The sequence below is a fragment of the Papaver somniferum genome, unplaced genomic scaffold, assembly GCF_003573695.1.
Source record: "Papaver somniferum cultivar HN1 unplaced genomic scaffold, ASM357369v1 unplaced-scaffold_154, whole genome shotgun sequence".
In the NCBI taxonomy this organism is placed as follows: Eukaryota; Viridiplantae; Streptophyta; class Magnoliopsida; order Ranunculales; family Papaveraceae; genus Papaver; species Papaver somniferum.
The window spans coordinates 6,221,995-6,241,942 of record NW_020624820.1 but is presented as its reverse complement, the minus strand read 5'-3'; the positions used below and the strand labels follow the sequence as shown (position 1 = coordinate 6,241,942).

Below are 19,948 nucleotides of genomic sequence, written 5' to 3'. Positions count from 1 at the left end.
CACAAAAATATTTTGTTAACGAGGAAACCGCAAATGCAGAAAACCCCCGGTACCTAGTCCAGTTTTGAGTACTCTCAAAATTAAGCCGTTATACAAAGAACAAAGCCAACTTCGTATGGTTGAGACCAAGTAATCTATCCCTAGTTACTTAGTTCCCTCAGTATCCATACACCTACAACCGTCTGGCCAACACACGTGAATCCTAAGACTGAAATCACTATCTTGAGTTGCTTTATGAATGTAAAGTCTTAAGCACTTAACTCCTTTTGATCGTACTCCAAACAATATAAAAAAAAAAGAACTAAGCTGTTTGGTAACTCCTTTATTAATCTTTAAGAATAAAGATATGTTGAGTTTGTGACAAGGGATCTTCCATTTAAACAAGTAAACTCCTTTGTCGGGTAAGATCAATCAAGATCCGAAGTAATCAAATATAGATTCACAACTATCAGATTCAGACACTGAAAAATACCACCAAATGATAGTTGCCAATCTATACGACTATTTAATTAAATCCATCAAGGATAAATTATATGTTAATCGTATCCCAGCCGATCAAGATGTGTGCACAAATATCACGAGATGAGAAAACCAATCAGAAAAATCTTTTTTTCTTCAAATCTTCAATTGCCTTCAATTGTACCTGCACACAAATACTTTATTCTGCTTATGATCAATCAAACACAGAACGTAGTCTGTTAACAATGGATAATCACAAGTTATCTTCAGATCTAAGAACAGTTCTGAAGATCCGGTCGATACTTTGATCTAGTTTGAGAGACCTTATTTCAAAAGAAAAGGCTTTCAAGAATAGTCAAATTAAGTACAATCAAAGTTTCAATTATCGCCAGTCAATCAAATAAATAATCAAAAACTAAAATAACAATGCAATTATCTAGTTTCCCTCCAATGATACTCTAGAGCTTCTTAATCGCACATAATTCTTTAAACGAGCGAACGTAAGAGATATTGCCTAACTAGGGTACTTTCCTCTCCGGATAGTCGACTAAACCTGAAACAACAAGAATTAAGTTTTCCTATCTATTAGGATAGTTTGCAAGAAATGCAAACTTAACTATTTATAGACCAATGTTGTCTGGATAACAAGAAAATTCCAAAATCGAAAGATTCTCAAGATATGCAATAAAGCACTTAATTTCGGTTTTCATATTTCCAACTAATATCAAACATGTAATTCCTAATGATGTCTTTATAAAATATATAATATTAGTTTATCACTTAGTTAGTATAGCTTTTCAAGAGATATGTTTTGATTGTTTGAAAATCAAAAACATATAATTCGAAAATGTTAAATAAAAGATTCTCAATATTTAGGTTTGAGATCACCTTGAATATTAAGCAATATCTTTGAACAATCAGTGATAATAATTATGTACATGTTCAAATTATGTTGACATCTAGAACTTTCCAATTTAGAAAACCCTAATTCCAAACTCACACAAACTGTAAAGTAATATGTGAATATTGTAAATCGGTTTTGCTCTTGGGACCGGTTCTACCATGAATCCCAACATAGGTAGAGATTTGGTTATACCAAGTCTTACAATATAGGTAGGGATCAGTTCTACCATGATTCCAACAATATCTAGGATCAGTTCTACCAAGACTCCCAATATAGGTAAGGATCGGTTTTACCACGACTCCCAACAAAAGGTAGGACAGGTTCAACCTTGACTCTCAACATACATTTCGAATTCCCACCTTAGGTTCGAAATGATCATCCAGTAGATCTTCATAGAAAACTGAACGAAAACACCTGTAGATTCTTTTCGATTAAGAAGCAAGTTCGTATATGTACTTCCTTTAAACTTATGTAATGCACGTAGTTTCCTTTGATGAAATAACACCTATATCTAATACACAATAAGGTAACAATTTATATAGATTATGTTGATGTCGCATTTACGAAGTTGAAAAGATAAACATTATACTTCGTAATTCAATATTTTTCCTTGACATTTTGATCATAATAAAACCAAGTCTAATACTAGAGTATTAAATATAACACCGCATGTTGTGTTTTTAATCATAAACGACTTTAAAGTAACGATAGGAATGGAAACAAGTCAAGTCAGTATCACTAACCTCAAGTGGAAGGATGATGTCTTCGCTGTAGTCCATACGTCTTCATGTTTTTCAGGTCTTCGAAGTAATACTTGTATGTCTCAACATTCCTAGACTTTCTAGTCTAACCTAAACGAAGTTGACTCTAGTAATTATAATCAAGCGACTTTAAAATATGAAAACCAAACTTGACATACCAACGCATGGTGGGTTCAACCGAGCAGTGCTCTAACAGTCTCCCTCTTTGAAAATTTTAGTGTCAAAACTCTAATACATATGGAGATAAACAAATTGAAAAAAAAACTCATTCTTCATACGCTGGATTATAAGTTTCAACAATACAATATCCTGCATATATTGAAAAAATAAATGCAGTTGTTGACATTTGAATAATGAAAAAATAAATTTCGTTGTTGACATTTGAATAATAAAAGATTTACTCCCCTCCGATCAGTTGGCCCAATAATCTTACTTATTTCTATAAGTATTGACAATTTGTGTTTGTTTGTAGTCCTAGGATAGGAGAGTAAAGAGGGTGTCTGTGGTCGACAAAGGTACCGCCAAAAGTAGAAATGTTGCACCAGCACAGGATGCACAAAATGAGTAAACAAAAGCAGATGCATCGGTATAGTTGGATTTACATGGGACAAACTGTTAGGCCAGTTCCTATGGGGGTTGGCTAAACCCTCCATTTTCTATGTCAGCTAGCCTGGCAAACTGGTCGGGCCACTATGGGGAATAAGTTAAGCGATCGACTCTCCACCGAATGGTTGAGACTGGGCCGACAGGTTTTATGAAGACCGCTAGCGGTCTACATAGAACCGGTCGGTCTTGTAATCGTCGCTTATTAAACAGTGAAGTAACGGTTATTTCCCCCCACGTCTCCCTATAAATTCACCCCATTCAATTCAATTTAATCACACCTTATTTTCTCATTAACTCTATCATCTTACTCTTTTGTACCTTTAATCATTTGTGTAATTTTTATTTTCAACTCAGTGGATTCTTCTGACGAAGAAGTGTGTATTCATATGGATCGATTTGAAGAACAACAACGAATATTCGTTCAGGCGTTGAAAAAAATTGATGATGAGTCAGATGAAGATAAAGATCTAACCAATAACTTGTTGCAGCTATATTCATCGGGGAAAATACCTAGAGATCTAGAGTCAAAAGAAGTGTTCACAAGAAGATATACGTACCGGGATCGGGATGAATAACACGAGAAGCTAATGCACAATTATTTTCTCCCCGACTGTGTGTTCTCTGATGAAAATTTCCAAGGACGATTCCGCATGCCCCGACTTTTGGTGCTAAAGATTATTGGTGAGATTTGTCAGGTAGAACCTCAATTTAATTATCAGTATGATGCACTGAATATTAGGGGTCATAGCCCTGAACAAAAGGTTACTTCGGCCTTAAGGATTCTAGGATATGGAAGACCTCCAGATTCTAATGATAAGTACCTTCGCATTGGCAAAACAACCGCATACACGTATCTTTCGTTGTTTTGTGAAACAATGATTAATCATTTTGGTCCAACCTATTTACGAAAACTAACTGACGCAGATGTTAGAGAAATATTAAAGCAAAACCAGAAAAGGGGATTTCATGTAATGCTGGGTAGTCTTGACTGTATGCATTGGGTATGGACTGGATGCCATACCTATTGGGACGGTCAATATAAGGGTCACTACGGAAAACCAACAGTTATCCTTGAGGTTGCTGCTTCTTATGATTGTTGGATATGGCACGCTTTTTTTGGTCTTCCGAGATCTCAAAACGATATAAATGTTTTAAACGAATCGCCTTTGTTTGAAGATTTAAAGTATAAAATTTCTCCTCGGGTAAATTTCTGTATCAACGGGAATCACTACACTCATGGTTATTATCTTGCAGATGGAATTTATCCAAAATGGTTAACTTTTGTTCCGGTGAAATGGGTCGTTCGTACTCATATTTCAATAGTAGACAAATGGATCTGAGAAAGGATGTGAAGCGGGCTTTTGGAATTCTGAAGCGGAAGTTCGCAATAATTTATGGGCCTTATCGCGGTCTAAGTGCGCGTGAAATGCATAAGACTATGCTGACTTGCATCATTATGCATAACATGGTAATCCAGAAAACTCGTCGTAATAAGAATTGGACTAACCATCAAGATGAAGACTTAAGGCATGAGATTATACCAACAAGAGGATTACCTGCAAGGAACTATGCGCAAATGACCAGTCATATTGAGAACAGATATCTGTATAACGGGTTAAGGGAAGATCTCAGGGCAAATATGTTGGCTGAGTTTGGAAGAGATGGAGGACGAATTGAGTAGTGTTGTTTCATTTGTTATTTTACAGTTTTTTTTTAAAATTGTTTAATTGTTTAAGTTTCATTTATTGTTCCATAGTTTTGTTTTGAAGCTATTTAAGTTTAATTTTTTTAACGGTCATTTAAAGTAGCGGTCTAGACTCAATCGCAAACATTCGTTATAAATATACCTTCACTTCATCCACTTCAAAATCACACCTTCACTTCTCTACAAAAACACTTCTCTACCTTCTGGTTAATTTATGGATGATCCTAGATTCACTGAAGATGAAGATTTATCTCTTTATAGAAACTATGTAATATACTACCCGAAGAGAGGTGAATAACGACGGATGAATGGTTTACCTAGTATAAGTTATTTGGGTAAAATTCATGATGCCTTATGCACAGAGACATGTAATCCTCATAATCGGGATCGTGCTGCTTTGTTTTGCCGATTCATGACTATCGAAAAAGATCTTGTGGATTTTATAGCTATGAAAAGGATTGTCACTCGATATCGTCTTAGAGGTGACACAAATGCTGAATTGGGAATACGAACTCGAGACGAGTGGCGAAAATGGAAAGGAAAAAATTTCGAATACGAAGCGCATTACCAAATTCTAAAGGAGTTTCTAATAGCTCGTACGGGATGTTAGGCTTAATATTAGTTTTCATGGATGTTGTCAAGTTTAAGTTTTAATGTAATGAAAAATTAAAACAATTTGTAATGAAAAACTAGAACAATTTCATTCACCATGACTACTACATCTTCATTAAAATTAAAGCTGATACATTAATTAATAAAGTGGAACTACTTCATCGTGGTCTTCATCTTCCTCATCTTCGGCTTGAACTCCAAATTGATTTTCCAAATTTCTCTTGTTTCGTTTTTCTTCCAACTCCTCTGCTAACCGGTCCATCTCCATCTCCCATATCATATATTGTCTGGGATTCATTGTTGTGGTGTTTGCATTTAGAATCTTATTCTTGTCATAGTCTGAAACAAAGTTCTCTTGAGTTTGTCGATGTTTTTTCATCTCCCTAGTCAAGAACTGGCGGTCTACAACTCTTTGTTTTTCGGAAATCTTCTGATGCTCTATCAAAGTATCCAAAGCACCTCCTTCACTTGCTTCTCCTTCTTGGGCAGCTTTTCTCGCTGCTCTTGCATGATTTCTTCCTAATAACTTTCTCTTGATCGCAACATTGACATTCAAGTTGGAATTGTTGTTTTTTGTGGTTTCTGGTGAAGAAAATGGATTATCCGAAGGGGGATGAGATGATTGAGATGGTTGTGAAGCTGGCGTTGAAGGTGAAGAAGTGTACGGTGAACTTGCAGGTATATTCTGCATGTTTGCTAACACTTCTGGATTATATTTAGGCAACACTTTCAAAATATGATAACAACTTTCATAAGCAAAAATTTTCCCATGTTTATGGTGCCAATCAGTTCGACACTTTCGTTCGACATCAACAAGACCGCTCGCTCAAGCACGAGCAACTTGCATTAGAACAGCGACATACAAGGCAACAAAGCGACCAGACAATCCATTTGCATCACGATCGTTTATGTTCATAGTTTCTTCACGAAATTTAGCAAATATGTTATCCCACAACTTGGTAGATTGTTGATGGGCACCATCAACACTATCTTGTGTAAAAAACACATAGTTTCTGCAAATGCTTTCATCTTCGGCTACGGTAAATTTTGCACCCCTAATCTTCTTATTTTTATTAGATTGAGTATTAGATTGAGACATATTAAACAAATTATACAATATGAGTGAATGGAAGAGTTGGATGATGAAATTTGTTTTAGATTAACAAATGTGAAGAGTAGAAAGAGAAGGTGTGAGTTAAAATGGAAGAGGAATTTGATATTTATAGGGGGAGATTTATGGCCGTTGGATCAGATTCTACGTAGTTGTGTAGTCTAGACCGACTAGTCTTATAAAAGCCGCTAACGGTGTAGTAAATACCGGACAGTGTAGCCTTGACCGAGCGATCGAGACTCGACCGCTCGGTAAAAACTTGAACTGACCTAGCTAAATGGCAAATTTACCACTTAATCATGTCGGTTTGCCAGCTTGCCAGTTCCATAATGGATGCAAAAATGGCAAACTTGAATGTTTGCCACACCCATGGGAACCGGCCTTAGTCCAAGTGTTATTCACGTTTTAGAAAGGAAAAAAATACCACCGAGCACACTCTCGGACTTCCTCAATTTCCTTCCACGGTCATTCATTTCCTTTGATCTCAAACTTTTAGCCTCTCAAAACCAAATCACCCCTCCCACCACCACCACCACCACCAGAACATAGCAGTACTAGTTTCTCCCACCAAACCCGTCCGTCCATTACCTAGCTTGAAGCACTCATAGGTAGATGTTGAATCTGGGAAAGGATAACCAGCTACTCTTTTACACAATCAGTTGATGCAATCTCATGGATAATAAACCAATGTGAAAAGACGACACGTTAATTTACAGCACAATTTGTGTACAAGTTGGTTTTTGAGGGCAAGGTCTGACATTGATGGTGAGTTGTTAGCTATTGCTTACAATCAGAGCCTTGATTTGGGGAGAAAATACTTTATAAATTAAGGTGTTGCAATTGGCTGTCATAGTAATTAGAATTTGTATTTAGTTCTGTTTTAGTTTTCTTATTAGGGATAAGATGAAACTCCGTCATAGTAATTAAGATTTATACTACCTATGTTTTTTTCTTCTATGTGTAAGGATGGTTCAATTTCAGAATGGCAAGATACTACCCTGACCTTGTAAGTCATGCATCCTTGGTAATTAAGAATCCTTCATTTTCAACTGACCGAGATAAATCTGTGATTATTTATGCCCTAAAAAAGAAGATATGTAATGCCAGAGATTAACATTATAGCTCATGAAGTTGAATTGTCCCCTTTTGAATTATTTTTGTATCAGGATCGTATATTTAAGAGAGTAGGCAGACAGTGTAGTTTGATTTATAGGTTTTACTTTGCTGATTTGTAGTTTAGGAAGTATATATATTTCCTTAATTTGATGAGAGTGTTGTTTGTTTTCCTTTTACTATAGTGCTTTTAGGTATTCATTATTTGGTTGTATAAACTTTTTAGTTAATACTTTGATTACACTTGTATTTGTGGAAGTTGTTACAGTTTGCATGTTTTTGTCATAGCTTTTTGGATTCTTACTAATGTTCTTAATGTGCATCATTCTAGGGTTAACAGGAGTGAGTAGGTGCTGATTTTGTCATCGTGGATGCACTTTAGTTTAGGAAATTTATAATAGTATATTGGCTTTTATGCTGACTTTTTATTTTTATTTTGTGTAAGGTTATAGTTTCATTTAGAAATCCAGTTGCTGTATTTTGCATCATTACAATGTGCTTTCTTTTCCTTTCTTTGTTGTATAGTTTATGGCACTTTTGTTGTTTCTGAAATTTTGTTACTCGTAGTACTGTTAGGTTTGGTTATGTGTTGCCTTTATTTTTGGTGCTAGATTTTCTTTACCATCTGTACCGTGTAGTCTGTAAGCGTTTCGTTCATTTTCTTCGGTGCTGATATATCTAGTGTTTGTTAGGTTTGTGAGAGAGTAGATTACTACACTGGCCAAAGAAAGAAAGAAGGAGAAACTGACCAGATTTGTTTGGCCTTCTTGTTTCGCACGCCGGAGGTAAATTTCTTGAAAATTACACTTTTAGCTGAATTCTTCCTTCCTTTGTCTGCTACATTGCTTAAATGGGTTTGAACAGGTCAGGTAATCCATTTTGTTAACGATTACGAGCTGGCCTCTTGCTAGTTAACCACTTCATTTAGTGCTAAAATCAAATCAAAACCCTGCTTAGGATAAGGCACACTCTCGGGACGGACTCTTTTATGATTACGGCAAACCTAGTTAGTAATGAGATGCCTCGTTTCCTTATCTGAGCTAGCCAAGGTCAAACCAACTCCAACACAAATCTAGAGCATGCTAATCTTTTTTGTTTTCTTAATAGTGAGCATGTTTCTTTCTGTTTAGTACTGTGTGCTTATCTATTTTTTCTCTTATTCAGCAATATGTTTTGAGTTAGTTGAAAGCTTTTTTTGAATAATATATATTACATTATTTTTGAAAATTGTGGGCAGGTTTTTAAAAAGCGACCATGGCAGACCACCATTTTGATAGTTGCTGGGGTCTCTATCAACCATACGATGGTCATGAGCTGCCCAATATAGAGATCCCCGAGACTACCTAGAAATGAACCAGTCACCCAAGTGGGAAAATTGGCAAATTTGCAGTATCTAAGCCCCCTATATGCCATCTTTAGCGGAAATCCTCAAACTTATTGACCAGCAAAACACTCAACTTGATCAGGCTTTGATGAATACATTACATTTTGATACGTATGGTCTGAGGTGGTACTCTTTTATTCTAAGCGACACAAGCAAATTATGCTGGATAATTTGATTGTTAATCAAAGTGAAGTCCCCAAAGAAACAGACAGACTTTTAAACGAAGTACTTCACATGAGAAAGATGAATAAAAGTGAAAAGTGTATTGTCGGTGAGATTGAAGTGCTTGAAACCCCATATGAATTTTATTTTGAAAGTAGTGTTTCTAGTCCAACTGTAGCAAATGTTGATGAAAATTCACTTATCTTCGAAGAACATGTAGGGTCGGGGAGAGTAATGTTTTTGATGAGGTAAGTTATCCATGTTACTTTGATGATGGTGATTTGATACTAGAAGATTTCTTTGAGTCTAGAAATTCAGTTTCAGAGTCGTGTGTCTCAAAGACATCAGACCCCACCATAAAAACATTCATAAATGATGTTTCTTCTGATTTTCTAATGCATAACACTGAAACTTTAATGCTGATTTGGGGCTTACTTATTTGTTCAATGACTGTGAGCATGACACCGTAGTACTTGTTTCGGACTTAGGGAGAGTTAAATTGTGTAGTGACACTAATGATCTCATACATGATAATAACATATATGTTTCTTCTGAACCATCAAAAAAATTGCAAAATCTGACTCGACCTAGATAACTTTAAGAAGCTAGAATGTTACCTGTTCATTGACTTAATAATGTTCCTTTATACATGTTTCTCTTTCGCTGCCTAAGTAGCAAATCTAGAGCTTACCAATGGTGTGTTGCATCTCAGATTTCTAGCTATTTTTCTAGCATGAAATGCATTGTTTAATTAAGAAAGATCTGATACCGTTGCTATTCACTATTTAAATTTAATTCACCAGTAAAACCCATTTAACTGATCACAAAATTGCTTGCTGATAATCAAATTCCACGAGAAGACTGGCTTTGAATGGAATGCATTGATTTCCTTCATTGAGAGCTATCACAAAATGATGATGGAAATTCTTGAGTGTGTTTGAAACTAAACAACTTAGGAAGGAAAGCAAGACAACGAAGACTCAGCTTTCAAGTCGTCCGACCCGACCTTGAGACTCTATCTTCCCGATCTATATGGACTCCTGCATTAGTTGGCGCTATCAAAAATGGCTACTTATCATTTTATCTCTCTTTTAAATTCAGTCTTTAGGATTAAAGCAGTAACATATTGCCTGATATAAACACATTTAGGTGTCTTTTATCTAAAAAAACTGCACTTTCCTCTCCCGCGTCTTCTTTTTCATTGTCCTCTATAATTTGCATTGAAATTTGTCTAGTTTGTGACTTCCAACTGAAATCCTTCACAATTTAAGGTTGGTTCTAATCCTGAACTTGCAGCCGAATACATCTACAGTCTTACAATTATATTGCCATGTGTTTCAGGTACTCTATGGATATCGGGGGCCCACTGTACGTGTACTTGTTGCTTGCATTCTTACTCATCTATCTTCCAACAAGATCAGTGAGTCGCACCTTTTACCTGAGATTTTTTTGCTGGTTAACATATTTACTTTTTATGTGTTTTAGTTCGATGTATGTGTTTTAGTTCGATGTTAGAATGCTGGCTTAAGTTAGAAGAATTAATCATATTTTATAAACAAGTGCTTATTTTGTCTACATCGTCCTACCTTAATTTCCAGGTTGGCAAGTGTAACAACCTACAACACGCCAGCTCATTGCCGTGCTCGGAGAAATATCTTTCGGAATCTTACTTTAATAAACACGACATCTTAGTTGATTCTAACTTCCAAAGTTTCTTGAAGCATGGCTTTCCCCTTCGCCCCTGTAAATCGCTCGAAAATCTAAATACAGTGATTAAAGTACCAGTTTTGCACAGGGATCTGATTGGTGAAGGCTCTCATCGTCGCCTGTTTTCTTCCTTAAGGGTCAGTATCCAGCCTCATACAACCATATCAGAGCTACCAGAGCACTTCTGTGAAGCCGTAGTTATTGAAAGACTACCATCTGGAGTCTTTGCAGACCCATTTGAGTTACAACATCTCGTCCAAAGTGGTGGTACTGATCTGACTCTTCTTCATGTGAAGCAAATTAGTAAGTCTTCTCTTATACGTAGTTCAAACTTTCTAAAGACAAGAAAGGTTTTTTGTTTCAGTCCTTGCAGATGCTGCTGTTTTTGGTGATACAAATTTGGAATTACCTTCGGCTCTTTCCAACAGATCAGTTGTTGAAGTTCACATGGATATAGGCCACAACATTCTATCGAAGCACACCGATGAATTGCAAATCAATCTAGAGCTTCCATTGCATGCACGATATCCGGTGAGTTGGAGTTAATAGCTGTATTAGTAGTTACGATATGAAAAAAACCGGTGATATGGTTGGGGTGTCTCTGTAAAATGCATTTGTTTGGGGTTGATCACTGAAATGAAGATTCTTAGCTGGCGAGACACGCATAAATGAATGAATATAGAACTATTCTTAGCTGGAGAGACCCACATAAATGAACTATGCATTTGTTTGGGATTGATATGGATACGGATATTAGTACTATGAGTTAATTTGAAAACGCATGGATTCTGAAAGGCTACTATTCTTTTGTAGCCTCTTGATGGAAGTGGTTACTCAAACGTGGAAATGAGTATTCCAGATTTGTTTATTCGTTGCTCCACTGAACGTAATGCGGTATGCGAAAGATGTTTTTGGGCGAAAAGAGCTGAACACTTCCAATCCCTAGCTGATGCTCTTCATTGGAGAATCCCATCTGGAAAGAAGGCACACTCTCAAGTAGTATCTTATGTTACTTTTACCGCAGCCTTCTTATCCACGATGTTAATTGTTCTTGCTGCTGTTTGCTATTCACCAAATACCAGTAGCTCTAAAAAGTTGAAAAAACTACGAAAAAGTTGAATTCAGTTTTACTTTGCCTGTTCTCATTTGGTTAATTGAGCAATCATTTTTATTGTTTTTTGTTCCATGTTCTTGTAAAATTGAAGAATAATTTTTATTTTCATCCATGCCCACGGACTCTTTCTGCCAAGTTTTTCTTTCAAAGCTTGGAATTTTTTTGATAGTTGTAAGCATAAGTGTAGAAGGTGGAAATGAAGATGCAGCAAAGAGAGAAAAAAATTGAGGTTGTTGCAAGTTGTACTAGTTTCTACTTGGCCTGCCAATTTGGTTTTACTGGACCAGCAAAGTTGGTTCTATGATTTTGTAAGGTGCAACCCTATAAGACTCTTCGATTCCCAGCAAAATATCCAGCTTAATCAATTTCAATCAAAAACAAACTTGTTGATTAAAGACTGACGAATTTTTGCTTTAACATATGGCAAAAAAACAAGTGCAAGATGAAGAGCAGAAGCAAGAAGAATAACATCAACAATGGCAGGAGAAGGCCAGGAACTCACAAATAATGTGAAAAAATTACAGAGATGTTCTTTAATTACCAATTCCGACAGCTTAAAAGAATCTTCAGTGTATATGAACACAACTGCAACAAGAAAAAGATGTAATTGCTAGAAACCGATATAGCACTTTCTTCCACTAGCACCATAATCACTTATTTTGTTTATTTTTAATGCGATACACACCCTCATTTGATACACAAATAATTGAAAAATCAAACCAGCATCTCAGGTAAGCTGTTGAAACTGAGAGAGCTGAGTTAGATCGATGGTGGTCAGTCATTTGGGTTTTTAGCAACAATCTACAATCAGATCTTGAATAGAGCAACTTCCAGCAAATGAATACAAGCCAGGGGTCAAAGAGAACTACCTCGTTTTGCATTATAAAATTCAGGATTCAACTGTTAACATACTTGGGGACGAGCATGAAATGTTATTATTCAAGGTAACAGAAAATACTGATATAGTTCAAAGCATCGGGACTTTTATGCTGGTCACTTACAGAGAGAACATGTATAGTAAACTTGGAACTAAGAACCAGGGCTAAACTTGAGAGAAACACTATTAACACAGTGACGTTCATCTGTAGGTGTCTTAAACCCTTCGCCTTTAAAAACGTGTCCCAGGTGACCCCCACAAGCAGTGCAAGTTATCTCAATTCTCCTTCCATCAGGGTCCGCCTGAAATAACATTGATCATCTTGTTAACATGAATCTAATAACCCAAAGGAGAAGCAGGACAGAAATGAACAAGTGAAAAACAAAATGTTTGAGTAAGATTAGATAGATGTCTAGAGAGCGAGTGAGAGAGAGAAACTTACAGTGCGTGTAATGGCTCCAGGAAGACCCTCAAAAAAAGCTGGCCAACCACAACCAGAGTCAAATTTAGTGGTTGATTTATATAGTGGTGTGTTACAACCAGCACAGGTATAAATCCCATCACCATAAAACTTGTTGTATTCGCCAGTACCTGGATACCTGTATATCAAATATCAACACGGGCATCATTCAAAATTGAGCTTCATTTACTGCTATCTCCAAATAATGTCTAAACTCTAAACCACTCAGTGGAAGAAACAGACTACACATTTCATAGTTCAAAGAACTTCAAACACCTTATCCACAAAATGTCAGTCTGTCATTGTTCAAACTTCAAATGAATAAAACAAAGAACTTCGAGCTTCATTTTCATCTTTGATGGGAAAAAACAATGGTGTAATGTCTTAATTGAGAACATTAAGCGGACTGTCACAGTTGCAGCCGTTTCTGTTGTTATTGAGAAATTAAACAAATAGAAGAATGCCAAATATGAATCCGAATAAAAGCAGTTTACAATCATATCAAATTATTGTTGAGCTAAACCTCGTAGAATACAAGAATTCTCAATGAACCTAGCTCTCCTTGAAACTGGCTTGCAAGGCACAGATTATCCAAGGCTTCTTAAGAGCAGAAGCCAAAAAAGTCAATACGTGGTTCAATTCCAAGGAACCCTATTTGTACACATTCAAAATAGGAGCACTGAATCTAAAAGTCATTTCAACAAGAACCCACAAGACATCCATAACAGCAACAGCATGATCAGACTAACAGAAATCCTTTAAATTTGGTACAACAAAAAATACTTCATAATTCATTAATCAATTTGAATTGGATTACCAAAAGTGTAAAGCATGGACTGCATGAACTTACACGGTTTCTTCCTGTCTAAGAATTCTAAATTGTTCAGGAGACCTCTGTTCATCCTCTAATTTCCGAACATGTCCAGCCAGAGCTACTATGGTTTTTTCACTACTAATTCTTCTTTCTGATTAATACATCTCATCAAAATTACCGACAGAATTGAGAGCAAATCTAGGTATTTTTATGAAAATGATAAAGATCTTAGCTGACAAACAACTAGATTCTAATGGAGAATGAACGTTTTGGATAATTAATGGTTTCTATCAAAAGCTCCAAAATTCTACGGGGTTGCATAAAAATTTATACGCTCAAAAATCAAATTTTAACTATCTAAAGCACTCTTTAGATCAAACCATTAACTGTATGATCGAATCATGAAAGTTAACAAAATAAATAAATAAATAAAAATTTACTCACCTTTGGTTCATCCGTAGTTGGAATTTACATCAAAAAGTATGTGGGGATCCACAAGATCAAAAAGTACAAACCTTCTGAACTTTGTGGCGATATTCAGAGCCATAAAACCATCAAATCCAAGGGGGGTATTTAGGTTTTAAGAGAAGAAGATGAAAGTTAAAAGAATGTAAGGCAGAAGAGATCATTGTCAGTATATAAATATTCATATGACAAGTGACTTGCTGCCCTGGACCCTGACTGAAATTGACCGGCAAGCCTCTTGACAATTTACATTCTGTACTTTTCTCAAGGACTGAGTTGCCGCTCACAGAATTCACAACCTCTAACACATCTTTGTGAAGAAGGGACTAAGTCTTGTGGTTGTGAAGGAACAGAGAGCGAAGTGCAAAAGCTTTACATGTTGGAAGAAAGATCCAAAATGAAAAAAGAAAATTCCAAAGCTTAAAACATACAATAAAAAATCAAAAAAATAGAAAAACACGTAATGATTTCACATGGAGACTATCTCCACAAGTTTTAATGCGAAATTCATTACGCGTTTTCCTACTTTTTCGATTTTTAATGTATCTTTGAAGTTGTGGGTCCCATTTTTCCTTATTCCATGATTACATTTTCCAAACGCATGATACTATAGTGCTTCCGGCTTCACACCTTCACATCCATAAGAAGTAGTCCCTTCACACCAATGACGTGGACTAGGTAGTGAATCACAACCATAATCTCTCTAAGATTTGCTCTTACTCTTCCATTTTTCAATTCAAATTCTTAACTCTCTAAGGTTTGCCTTGTTCTTCCATTATTCAATTCAAATTCCAATGTGGCAGCAACTTTGGGAGAAGGTTCTCCTATCTAATAAGACGTGCTGTTATGTCCAACAACAAAAATAAAGAGTCTTCTAGACTAGATCATGAGGAACACAGTGTCCAGATTCAGCCACATCTCTACCTATCAGGGCCTCTCAAAATAGTTGCTGGTCTGACTTCGATAATAAAGCTCACCTTGAAAACCAGTATTGAATTAGGTCGCCTTGCCTTGTATGTGTGAGAATCCAAGGGCATACACACACTACAGCCTAATCTGTCAATTTTCCCATTTTCCCAAAGAACAAACAAGCTAAAATTGAGACCTCGTCACTTGCATTTTCTACAAAGAACACAGATTCAAAGACAACAAGCTAATCTACCTAGACAAACACCCCTTATCCAACTCAATGTTGATGGCTGATTCTCTAGTTCTTCCAAAAAGAAAGTTTGATTAAGCTCTACAGTTTCCAATAAATTCATCAGAGTGTGTTCCCTGATAAAAGGATAAACACTTCTAATAGAAAGAATGTCATTAAAGATTCATCCCAAGTCCTTCAACTAACTAAATTAACAAAAGTGACTTGAAGATTCAATGATGACAACAATACATTCACATTTGGAAACTGTTGAAAAAAGGGAGGTTCTTAAACTAAGCATCATCAGCGTGGATGACAACCTAAGACCAGGACTCAATCCCCACTAGTATCAGAGTTTGTTGATCTCTTAAAAACTTCACTCGCCTTTCAATCAAAATAAAAACATATATTTAAGATACCAGCAACAGTATATACTTCTACCAGTTGTGACACTATTAAATGAATAAAATTTTTAAGAGATCAACAAACTTCGATATAAGTTGAAACTAAATTTAGATGTAAACTATCATCCACAATATACACCATGAACTGTGCCAGCTAGCACATAGATACCGGACTGTTGCTACTTCGTATACTTCGTCTTGCTACTTCGTAGACTTGGTCTAGACTGAATATACACTATTCTTTCCTTCCATAAATATAAATATGACCAAAATGGAACTGATTGTCACAACTCAATACTCTCAGAGGACTCCGCATTCTTTGTCCCATTTTTTCCCTGTATTCCTGTACCAGCCATTCACAACATGACACGTGTTCTTTACTATTTACTACTTTTTAATCATGTTTGAAGCCTATAAATACTGTAAAAATAAACATTAAAACCCTAATTATGGTCAGAAATCTCCTATAGTAGGATTTGAACTTGAATTATATCTTCTCAAAAAATCAAAAAAAGAATTGATTTTATCATTTAACTTAGTTTGCTTTGGAGATTAATCCATTGTCCAGTAGTTAGATTTATTTTTCTAATCTTTGTTTTGCTTCTTTCCAAAAATAATGATCCTTTTTTTCTCTTTTTTTTTTTGATCAAGAAGAGGAGATGTTAGAAAGCCCCTAAGGGATTGTTTCAACACATATTGTAACGAAACAAAAATGAAGTTTTAGACCATCTGAAAAAATAAGATATTTTAGAAACTAAGAATATCCAGAATGTTGTTTGAATCAGTCATCTAAAAAAATAGGATGTTTTAGACTTTAAGAATATCAAGAATGCTGTTTGAATCTCTTTTGATTTTATCGACATCCGGAGAAGATTAGGGGAGAGTTTCTAACATTACAAATGTACATCTATGCCTAATTCAAAGAAAAGTATTACATTTTATTATTTTGATTGTGAAACTTCTCGACTACGAAGAAGAGAAAAGTTTCGATTTTTATTTTTTTAATGTTATTTTTTTCAAAATGTTAATTCTTTTTCTTCTTCCAATTTAACCGCAGTTAACCAAATGTAACTAGGCAGCTAAACAGAGAACATGTGTCATCTTACGACTGGCTGGTACACGAGGCACAGAGAAAAAAACGGGACAGAGGATCTGGAGCCCTTTGAAAGCAATAGTTTATCAATGCCCGTCAAAACTAATCAAACCCAGCACTGCACACCAACTACGCATCAGTGCTGGGTTTGAAACGTTTTAATGGCGCATTAGTTGGACTCCTCACTGCTAACCACTGGCCTATGAAAATTATCCTTCTAAAGAAAAATATCACTATTAATGTTAACGACGATACCTGACTAGGTCATCGCATGTTCTCCATGTGGAGTTCTCACTGCTTCCATAGCACTTGGTGGCCTCGGCAGCAGCTGTACTTATGGTGTTTGCTATTGTTGTAAAATATAACAATGGCATTATCACTCAAACATCAACTTCTGATAAAATGACATGCAGTGACCTCCTCTCCATCTTATGTGAAGAATTGTGCATGTATGATCCTAATTTCATCCTATTGATTTTTTATATAAAAACAAGGAAAAGACCACGAAATATATAAAGTGAAAATAAGCAGTTACAGTCATATCAGACTATCATTAAGCTAATTCCAAGGTAAATCCCTAAATCAAAATCCATCAAGAAATTTAGCATAAGAAAATTCAGCATTTCGCATTAAGCCTAATGCAACCAAACCCATGCATACAGCTAAAGAAATTCAGGTATGGATTCATCATATCAACACAAAAATACAATTTTTAAGCAACCCTTTATTGTAAGATATTTCAAAACCCTAAATAATCAGAACTTTTGTCAGGAAAAACTTACTCAGTTCCTTTCTGTCTGAGAATTCTAAACTGTTCAGGAGACAGAATAGCTCTCCATTCCTCCTCTGATTTCTGAACAGGTCCTCCAGCCATAGCTACTACTCCTCTTCTTTCAATACAAAACCCTCTACTTCTCTTCTGATTACTCAAAAACCCACCAAAATTACTCTCAGAAGAGACTGAGAATCTAGGTTTTGATGATGATGATAAAGATGTAAATTGAGAATAAGTAGATTTTATTGGAGAATGAATGTGGCTCAGATATTGGGTTAGATGAGTTTTGGGCGTGGAAGAAATTAATAAGGAGGGTTTTCTTAAAAACAAATTTGAGGGTCTCAAAAGTTGGAACTGTAGAGTAGAAGTAGCCATTTCTATCAAAGAATTTCGTTATGTCCAACGAAAAGAAAAAAAATTTCTTTAGTTTTTTAGTTGGACCAAATCAACGGCATAAACGTGTGGAGCGGTCATCAAAGTTGTATCCCATAATCAGCCACGTCTCCCCTCATCTGAGCCTAGGATGAAAGTTGGTAGGTGCTCTCGGGCCGGGCTGTTGAACGTTGCCAATTTTTTTTTCTTTTTTGAGACTATACTGAATTTTATTAAAATGCCGTTTAGTCCAAATCCATTCAAATATACTAGTTAGTCCTAACCCATTCAACCAGGTATAAATTAATTCTTTTTAATGGAAAGTACACAAATAACCTTTTTGATTTACAATTTAGTCTAAGTATTTGTAGTTTAGTCCAAAATGACTGATGATGATGTCAGCAGTTTTAAATAATAAAAAAAATCAATTAAAATCAATTTATCTTTATAACCGTTTGTCCAAAATTCGCAAACTTTATATATTCGGAAAGAGCTTTCCGAGAGCTAAAAAAAGAGTACCTATATGACTATATAATTCTGATTTTAAAAAAAAAATAGTTTACATTGGTGTACAAACAATAAACATCTACAAAAATCCAGAAAATCCAAAGGCACCGGCTTGTATATTACACACAACGTAAGTCGTCCACCTAAGACAAATTTTAGCGTCATCTACGGAAGTGAATCCACTTAAATCTTGTGTATCCCAATAAGGCTCATCCTTGTGCGTATTAAAATCATCTTATCTGCTGCCAGTGTCTCACATGCACCTGATAATTTAACATGTTCATCCCCACAAACAACTGCAACTCTAACTCTTCTGCCACCTTCGCATGAATTACTTAGTGTAATCATGGGAAATTCGACATGTTTGCATTTGTTCCCAATGAGCTCTTACATCTGAGCCTATTGAACCAGATATAATATTTCTTCTCTCTTCATAACAAATACTGGTAATCAGATTAGTCCCCATAACAAACAAATTCAAAAGAAACCCAAACATATTTTAACAATTTCACCATACAAAGGCACTTTCATAATACTAGTTGCAAGCTCTTATAAAACTAGGCACTCATCTGTTTCACAAAGATAGGCATATTTGTCATTTAGAGCTTAGTAAAAATGATAGGTATGGTATGTTTATTTTGGGTGTGGTCAAAGAAAAATAAAATATGCTTGTTTCTAGGATGAGAACAATAGTGAAATCCACCATCTCAGTTCCTAAAAAAGGCTTGTTTCTAGGATGAGAATGGCTGTGAAATCAACCTGCACTCATCTTGTTACAGGTGCACCATTTTGTACACTTGCATTACAGGTGCACATTTATGTACACTTATAGAATGATGGTAACCTGAATGCCAAGAGACAATGTCAAGCTAAATCGGAAACTCTGCAAACGATGCACTACCAGAAAAGCATCCATTATTGCATTTACGAAGATCACTAGCCTTACACAGTATAATTCTTTTGAGCATTATGTAAGACTGACCTGTTCTTATACGTTTCCTTCTTCATTACATTGGCCACCAACATCTCAAAATCTTTCTCTTTTTCCTTAAAACAAACGTCCTGAGATTCTATGGCCTTTCTGTGCATACAACCTGTGAGTAAGAAAAGAGTTCATCAAACACAAATTCAAAGAAAAACAAGAAACGGGATCCGTAATGGTAGTAAAAAAACAACATGCAGTATTGCTAGAAACATAACGTTCTCAAAATACAACCAGGCAAACACTACTGAGCCTTGGCAAGATATGCTGTTTCAATATTTTGGCTTCGAGATAGAAAAACTAGTTAACATAAATGCACAAATGATACGAATACAATCATATATGAGAAATTCTAAATTGATACAAGTATGGTTAACACTTTTATAATCATGATGTTTGGTTGTATCAATATGTACACTGAAA

General features: G+C 35.6%; 2 protein-coding genes across 2 annotated transcripts; one reads left to right on the top strand and one right to left on the bottom strand.

Annotated features, from left to right (window-relative positions):
* Positions 1-6,580: 6,580 nt before the first annotated feature.
* LOC113336745 lies at positions 6,581-11,750 on the top strand. Its single transcript, XM_026582414.1, has 7 exons — positions 6,581-6,923; positions 7,964-8,056; positions 8,509-9,065; positions 10,159-10,237; positions 10,416-10,791; positions 10,889-11,055; positions 11,338-11,750. The coding sequence occupies exons 3-7, from the start codon at positions 8,815-8,817 to the stop codon at positions 11,641-11,643; spliced, it is 1,179 nt and encodes a 392-aa protein (XP_026438199.1). The 5' UTR covers positions 6,581-6,923; positions 7,964-8,056; positions 8,509-8,814; the 3' UTR covers positions 11,644-11,750.
* Positions 11,751-12,493: 743 nt separating this feature from the next.
* LOC113336747 (peptide methionine sulfoxide reductase B5-like) lies at positions 12,494-18,068 on the bottom strand. The gene is made up of 3 exons (XM_026582415.1): positions 17,672-18,068; positions 12,958-13,114; positions 12,494-12,817 (listed from the first exon to the last, which is right to left on the bottom strand). Exons 1-3 carry the CDS (start codon positions 18,037-18,039, stop codon positions 12,668-12,670), a joined length of 675 nt encoding a protein of 224 aa, XP_026438200.1. The 5' UTR covers positions 18,040-18,068; the 3' UTR covers positions 12,494-12,667.
* Positions 18,069-19,948: the final 1,880 nt, after the last annotated feature.